General features: G+C 45.3%; 1 protein-coding gene and 2 long non-coding RNA genes across 3 annotated transcripts; all 3 read left to right on the top strand.

Annotated features, from left to right (window-relative positions):
* Positions 1-190: 190 nt before the first annotated feature.
* On the top strand, positions 191-1613 carry LOC106819945. Its single transcript, XR_001395528.1, has 3 exons — positions 191-276; positions 726-825; positions 1582-1613. It is a non-coding gene; the product is annotated as an uncharacterized LOC106819945 (long non-coding RNA).
* Positions 1614-1647: 34 nt separating this feature from the next.
* Positions 1648-4708, top strand: LOC106819944. Its single transcript, XR_001395527.1, has 3 exons — positions 1648-1751; positions 2282-2420; positions 4572-4708. It is a non-coding gene; the product is annotated as an uncharacterized LOC106819944 (long non-coding RNA).
* Positions 4709-6006: 1298 nt separating this feature from the next.
* Positions 6007-8045, top strand: LOC106819943 (SWI/SNF-related matrix-associated actin-dependent regulator of chromatin subfamily A containing DEAD/H box 1B-like; the record flags this gene model as incomplete). The annotated part of the gene is made up of 4 exons (XM_014824509.1): positions 6007-6147; positions 7216-7316; positions 7472-7567; positions 7953-8045. Coding segments are annotated over exons 1-4 (330 nt in total), but the record flags the coding sequence as incomplete, so codon positions are not given.
* Between the last annotated feature and the right edge of the window lie 55 nt (positions 8046-8100).

Raw genomic sequence — 8100 nt, 5'->3', positions numbered from 1 at the left:
TCCTCCTCCTCCTCCTCCTCCTCCTCCTCCTCCTCCTCCTCCTCATCCTCATCATCATCATCATCATCATTATCATCCTCCTCATCATCATCATCATCATCATCATCATCATCATCATCATCATCGTCATAGCTGTACTCGCGGCTCCACCGTCGCCGTGACAACCGCGTCCCCCGTTCTTGCAGGCGCCAGATGAAGCCGTTTCAGCTCGTCGGTCTTAATTGGCTCATCCTGATGCATCGCCGCAAGCTCAGCTGCATCCTCGCAGACGAGATGGTGAGTGGCGCCATCTAGTGACCACCGACCCCACTTTCGTTATTTATTAATTTACGATAACGAACCGTAACGTGACACTATGAGTATTGTTTACGGTGATGGCGAGCCGTTCGTTCTGTATTATTTATGTTCTGTCGTGGAATGTGTTTGTTGTTCAGTGCTGCGTGGCGGAACATTCTAGAGTTTCTGTGATGGTTCATGTTTACTATAATAGTGAACAAAAAATTATGATTATAATATAATATTATAATGTAATATTATAATATAATAATTTGATATAAATGTAAACGCGCTTATACAAAAGCTTGTCGTGGCGTTGATGCGTCATGCTCTTGTGTTTTTGTCGGGGCGACGTCACGTACGCCACATTGCATGTTGTGATTAAGCATTGGTTTTTTTCGTGGGCGAATAACCTTTTTCTTTGCTGAGACACGTTCTTGTGTTTGTAGGGGTTGGGTAAAACGATACAGGCGATATCGTTCATCGCGTATCTGGTGGAAGAGGGCGCCACCGGTCCTCACCTCATCGTCGTTCCGGCGTCCGTCATCGGTGAGTCATGTGTGCTGACCACGCTAACTTTAACTTCGCCGTCAACGCATTCGACGATCTATAAAATCGTTGTCGTCGTTACTAATTACGTGTTACATTGTTTGTTGTAAACTGCTGTTCTGTTTCAGTAGTGTTGTTGTTGTGTTTGTTGTATTCTGTCTGCTGCTTGCTGCATTTTGGTTAGTTGTTGTTGGTGGTTGTTGTTTTTGACATCACTGAATAACTGACCCCAACTTAGAACTTCATTAACAACAGAAACAACAAACAACTACAACAACACACAACAACACAACAACAAACTACAACAACAACAACAATTGACAACAACACAAACTACAACGACAACAACAACGCGACAAACAGCAACAAAAACCAACTACAACATACAACAACAACAACTTACAACAACAACAACAAACAACAACAAACTACAACAACAACGAACAACAACAACAACTTACAACAACAAACAACACACAACTACAACAAGCAACAACAACAACAACACACTACACAACAACAACAACAACAATCGTCGATTCATGGCAGATGTCTACGCGTGTGATTGCTGTGTGTGTGTGCGTGTGATGTTACCGTGCGTGGTTGTGTGTTGCGTGATGCGTGTGATGTGCGCGGTGCGCTTCGGCGGTGGGCAGCGTGCGCCGTGCGGTGCGCGTGTGCGGTGCGTGTGGCGCGTGCGTAGTGTGTGTGTATGTGTGTACTCAGCCACGTATCGCGGTGTTTCCTTGGCCACAGATAACTGGGCTGAGAGAGTTCGGTTCTGTGGTCTGGCGCCGCGACGACAGTCGGCCGTTACGTCAAATACAGCTGCTGCTCTACTACGGCTCGCAGGAGGACCGGCGGCGGGATTACGGGAAACCATACTCTACGGGGAATCTAGCGGACTGTGATGTCATCGTCACCACGTAGGTGGCAGCACTGTACAGAGGGAGATGAGAGAGAGTGAGAGAAAAGTTTCGGTATGGGAGGAGAGAGGGGGTGGAGGCGGAAGAAATAATATACGAACGTCTGAGGAGAGTGTAAGTATTGGTGAGAGAGAGGGGAGGGTGTGTGAGAGAGAGAGGGAGGGTGTGTGAGAGAGAGAGGGGGAGGGTGTTGTTGAGAGGACAGAGGAGGGAGGGATATGTGGAGAGAGAGGGGGGAGTGGCGAGGGTTGTACAGAGAGAGAGGGAGGGTGTGTGAGAGAGAGAGGGAGGGTGTGTGAGAGAGAGAGGGAGGGTGTGTGAGAGAGAGAGGGAGGGGGTGTGTGAGAGAGAGAGGGAGGGTGTGAGAGAGAGAGGGAGCGAGGGTGTGTGAGAGAGAGTAGAGAGAGAGCTAGAGAGAGAGGTGTGTGTTGTGTGTTGAGTGAGAAAGAGAGAGAGAGCGAGAAGGCGAGCGAGAGGAGAGAGGAGGAGGACTATCACCAGTAATTCTCACCGTTGCCACGGTTACGCAGGTACAACATCATGTCTGGTAGTTCAGCGGAGGACCGGCAGTTCTTCCGCAAGCTGAGGTTCGGTCACATAGTCTTCGACGAAGCTCACATGTTGAAGAACATGCAAAGTCAGCGTTATCGCAACTTCATGAGAGTGCAGGTGAACCAAGGTCACACGCGCTCACCTCTCNCGAGATTGTAACTGCTGTTTCTGGTTTCAGTTAGTGTTTATTGTTGTTGTGTGTTTCTGTGCTGCTGGGCTGCTTTGTGGTTTGTTGTCTGTTGGTTGTGTTGTTTTGCCATCAACTGATAAATGCAGACTAGACACTTATTAACAACTAGAACAACAACAACTTACAACAACAACAAGCAAGCTGACAACAACAACTAAAACAATGACAATAAAACAACAGCAACTACAACGACAACACACGCGCAACAGTCAACTAAAACGACAGACAACTACAAGCAACAACAAATACAAAAACAAAACAATCAAAAACAATATAATAAACACACCAACTCAAAATAAGCATACAACAATACAAAACAACAACAACAACAAGCAACTATCATAACAAACAAGCGGAAAACAAACAAAATGTCGTTCATCGGCAGATGTCTACGCGTGTGGTGTTGTGTGATGTGCGTGTGTGAGTGCGTGTGTGTTGCGTGTGCGTGTGCGGGGTGCGCGGTGGCGTGCGGTGCCGTGGCGCGTGCGTCGGCGGTGCGTGGCGGTGCGTGTGCGTGTGTGATGTGTGTACTCTAGCCACTATACCGTGTTTCCTTGGCACGATACTGGTGAGTAGAGTTCGGTCTGTGGGTCCGTCAATACACAGCTGTCTGCATTAATAGTCTACGAGCTCGCAGGAGGACGGCGGCGGGATTACGGAAACCATAGCCTATAGGGGAATCTAGCGACTATGATGTCATCGTCACAACGTTAGGTGATGCAGGACTTAGTACAGAAGGGAGAGGTGAAGGAGTGAGAGAAAAGATTTCGTATTGTGAGGAGAGAGGGGTGGAGGCGGAAGAAATAATAATAAGAACGTCTGAGGATGAGGTGTAATATTCGGTGAGAGAGGGGAGGGTTGATTGAAGAGAGGGAGGAAAGGGTGGTGTGAAGGAGAGAGAGGGGAGGGTGTGTGAGGACAGAGAGGAGGTGTGAGAGAGAGGGGGAGAGGTGTAGAGAGAGAGGAGGGTGTGGGAGAGAGATGAGGAGGGTGTGTGGAGGAGAGAGGGAGGGTGTGTGAGGAAGAGAGAGAAGAGGGAGGGTGTGTGAGAGACAGGAGGAGGGTGAGAGAAGAGAGGGGGGGAGGAGGGTGTAAGAGAGAGAGGAGAGAGAGAGAAGAGAGAGAGTTGTGGTTGTGTTGTGAGTGAGAAAGAGGGAGAGTAGAGAAGGCGACGAGAAGAGAGGAGGAAGGACGTATCACAGTAATGTCTCACCGTTGCCTGACGGTTACGGCAGTACAGAATCATGTTGGTAGTTCGGAGCGGAGGACGGGGCAGTATTCTTTCAGCAACTGAGGTGTCGGTCACTAGTATTCGATCGAAGCTCACGATGTTTAAAGAAGATGCAGGTCAGCGTTACGCAACTTCTATGAGAGTGACAGGTGAAATCCAAGGTCACAGCCAACCTCTCACAGGTGTCCGTAACGGGTCTTGCCAAAAGTCTTATATATTGTTGCAAAAATAAAATAAGGGCGCCTTATTAGGTATTTATTTTTGGTGATATCTTAGAAAAGTTACTCGGATTCCCTTATTTTTTTTGGCACCACAATATCATATAACTTTGTTCTGTTCTCGGACTTATAGAGTAAAGAATTGTTGTACTATATAATACGGAATAATAAATCTGCCTGGCTGTGCTAAGCTGTGTGTTAAATAACTTGTTAGTGTAATTTAATAGTCGGTGAGCATAGAATGCTCGTTAAAAAAGTTTATTTTGGCCTCCAGAAAGGGTTTTATAAGTCCTTATTGTCTAAAATTTGAGCTTACACTATGAGCTGTCTCACCTCTAACTCTTACGGGAGATCTGATGTCATTACTGTGATGTGGCTCATTCTATCTGCCATGACCTCATACATGACCATCTTCACGTGACCTATGACATTACTCACAACACGACCTTCACTGTGACCTTGGACGTGACCTCTGACATCGTATTTGACTCGATCATAAGATTTCATTCTGGTTCTAACATGTGACGTGTGATCTTTCCAGGAATTTCTTTTTTGCGGAAATTCTTTTTTGCGGGAATTTATTTTTTGTGCGGCGGTCGTTGCACTGGCGCGTGTCCGTTTCTGCTAAGGCGGAGGGGCGGTTGCTGTTGACGGGGACGCCGCTACAGAACAACCTTGGCGAGCTGATCTCACTTCTGTAGGCTTTCACATGCGCGGACATATTACGACGAAACGCAACAGCTGAAGAAACCTAGTTACGTGAGCAAACGCCGTACAGTGTGGGAGAGGATGGGAGGAGGAGGGGGTGGGGAGGGGAGGGAGGGGAGGGGAGAAGAAGGAGGGGTGGGGAGGAGAGGAGGAGGGATGGCGGAGAGAGAGGAGGGGGGTGGGGGAGTAAAGGAAAGGGGTGGGAGGGAGAGAGGAGGAGGGGAGGGGAAGAGAGGAAGGAGGGGAGGAGAGGAGAGAGAGGAGAGGGGAGGGGGGACAGGGTGGGGTGTGGAGGAGTGGGTTGAGAACATTTTTCTTGTTTTTTATGCATATTTTGGAATTGATTTGTGGTTTGTGTTGGAGATTTTTCCTTCTGGCTCCTCTTACCACTTCTGTTTTAATGTAAACAGCTTGTCAATGTTTGCTTGTCATTTAATTTATCATCTATACTGAGGTTTCTATACTGTGATGTGGTACAAATTAGACATACTTGATATAAACATTGATAATTCATGAGATGCATGAAATTATCATATTTATATATATATAATATATATATATATATATTTAGACTATGTACATGAGATAAACTATTGGTGTATTTCTTCTCATTGNTCCCTCTCTCCATATCTCCCTCCTCTCTTCCTCTCTCCATCTCTTCCTCTCTCCCTCTCTCCATCTCTCCTTCCTCTCTTCCTCTCTCCATCTCTCCCTCTTTTCCTCTCTCCCTCTCTCCATATCTCCCTCCTCTCTTCCTCTCTCCCTCTCTTCCTCTCTCCCTCTCTCCATCTCTCCTTTCTCTCTCCCTCTCTCCCTCTCTTCCTCTCTCCTTCTCTCCCTCTTTTCCTCTTTCCCTCTCTCCATCTCTCCTTCCTCTCTTCCTCTCTCCCTCTCTTCCTCTCTCCCTCTCTCCATCTCTCCTAGCTCTCTCCTTCTCTTCCTCTCTCCCTTTCTCCATCGCTCCTTCCTCTCTCCCTCTCTCCATCTTTCCTTCCTCTCTCCCTCTCTCCATCTCTCCTTCCTTTCTCCTCCCTCTCTCTCTCTCACCCTCTCTCTCTATCTCTCTGTGTCCTTCTCTTTGTCTTTCTCCCTCTCTCCATCGCTCCTTCCTCTCTCTCTTTCTCTCTCTCCCTCTCTCTCTCCCTCTCTCCATCGCTCCTTCCTCTCTCTCCTTCCTCTCTCCCTCTCTTCCTCTCTCCCTCTCTCCATCTCTCTTTCCTCTCTCCCTCTCTTCCTCTCTCCCTCTCTCCATCTCTTTCTCTCCTTCCTCTCTCCCTTTCTCCATCTCTCCTTCCTCTCTCCATCTCTTCATCTCTCTGTTCTTAAACACGTCTGTTTTCCGTCACGCGCAGGTTTTACAGCAGCTGCCGTGTAAAGTAGATCTCGTCATCCGTTGCCGCCTCCCCGCGGCGCAGCGCGAACATTACGACCGCCTGGTGGCGCTACTGTCTGCCAGCATGGCGAGCGAACATCACGCGACGCGCGACAAGGCAGCAGGTGTGTGATAGATGGCAGCACGTGTGTCGTGGCATCGCCGCTCGCGTTAGTGCTGGTGTGTCGATAGATCGACATTTCATTAGTTTGTATTATATACATATACATGTACATGTATGTATATATTTACATGTACATGTAGGTGTAGATTTACATGTATATGTAGGTATAGATATACATGTACATGTAGGTGTATATATACATGTACATGTATACATGTAGGTATATATTTACATGTATGTATATATTTACATGTACATGTAGGTGTAGATATACATGTACATGTGGGTATATATTTATATGTACATGTATACATGTATATGTAGGTATATATTTACATGTACATGTATGTATATATTTACATGTACATGTAGGTGTAGATATACATGTACATGTGGGTATATATTTATATGTACATGTATACATGTATAAGATATACATGTACATGTAGGTATATATTTATATGTACATGTATACATGTATAAGATATACATGTACATGTAGGTTTATATTTACATGTATATGTAGGTTTATGTTTACATGTATATGTAGGTATATATTTACACGTACATGTATGTATAGATATATGTACATGTACATGTAGGTATATATTTACATGTATATGTATGTATAGATATACATGTACATGTAGGTACAGGGGTAGAAATTAAGTTTAGAATACGGGAGTCCAACTCCCTACCCTCAAAAAGAGGGAGTCTGCAGAAAATGATGGAGTCTGCAGTCTGAAGTTCAAAATTAAAGATATTAACAATAACGCATGTGCTTATTTTGAAGATTCATGCGGTTGCACGTCTGCCAAATTTTCTTTGGACATTTGCTAAAAAAATACGGTAATTCTACGAGGCCGTGCTCTGGAACGAACTAGTTAGTATAGTATGGCAGAATTTTCAGGGAGTCACACGGACTCCTGCATATGTCAAATCAGGGAGTCCGTCAGTAAATCAGGGAGTATTTGACTCCGGACTCCCGTTAATTTCGCACCCTGAGGTATATATATATACATGTACATGTAGGTATTCATAAACCAGCCAATCACATGTCGTGTTTCAGGAATGCTAATGCAGCTTCGTAAACTAGCCAATCACCCGCTGCTTCACCGCATCAAGTACACCGACGAAATGCTCCACAAGATGGCAGCACTCATGCTCAAGGTGAGCGTTGCATTGTCGAGGCCAAACATCTCTATAAAAAATAACGACGACAAAGTTGACACCATCGAGATTTTATCGACTACCGATCGTAGAACTTTTATCAGTCACGCGTGTCCGGACCCTTATGGCATCCATGTTGTTTTGTGTTGCTATAGGAACCGTCTCACAGGGATGCTGATGCTAAGCTTATACAGGAGGACATGGCGGTCATGTCGGACTTTGAACTTCACAAGCTGTGTCGGATGTATCGGGTAAGAGCAGCGCCACCTGCTGGCTGACGCTGGCTCCACCTATGTGTGGGTGTAGCTATTAATTTAGATGGAAAACACGAGACGGTGATGATGAGATTCTTCTCGTTTTCGGTCGTTAACCTGTTATATATAATTATTAATGAGTTTACATGATTACTTTCTTCATTTAAGTAATGTTTAATTATTTAAACGAGGTAAAATTGTATTTTTCATTCGTTAATACAATTAGTTTAATATTAGAGAAAATTCGTTTCTCATTAGAAGAATAAAATGTTAGTAGTTTGTTTACAATGTTACTATAAATGTTATACTTAGTTGTAGACAATGACTAATGACTAATGACAGTAACTATAGTAACCATGTGTTTGTGTTGGTTGCTGTGTAGAGTGTGGAGAAGTTTTCTCTGCCACCAGAGGAGCTGCTGATGTCAGCAAAGTTTGAAATGTTAGACAAGTTGCTGCCAACGATGAAGGAGAATGTGCGTATACCTGTGATCCCTCTCTCTCTCTCGCTCTCTCTCTCTCTCTCTCTCT

This window comes from Priapulus caudatus, unplaced genomic scaffold (genome assembly GCF_000485595.1).
Source record: "Priapulus caudatus unplaced genomic scaffold, Priapulus_caudatus-5.0.1 Scaffold5262, whole genome shotgun sequence".
Classification (NCBI taxonomy): Eukaryota; Metazoa; Priapulida; class Priapulimorpha; order Priapulimorphida; family Priapulidae; genus Priapulus; species Priapulus caudatus.
Note: the sequence above shows the minus strand (reverse complement) of the source record. Positions and strands in the feature narration are given on the sequence as shown.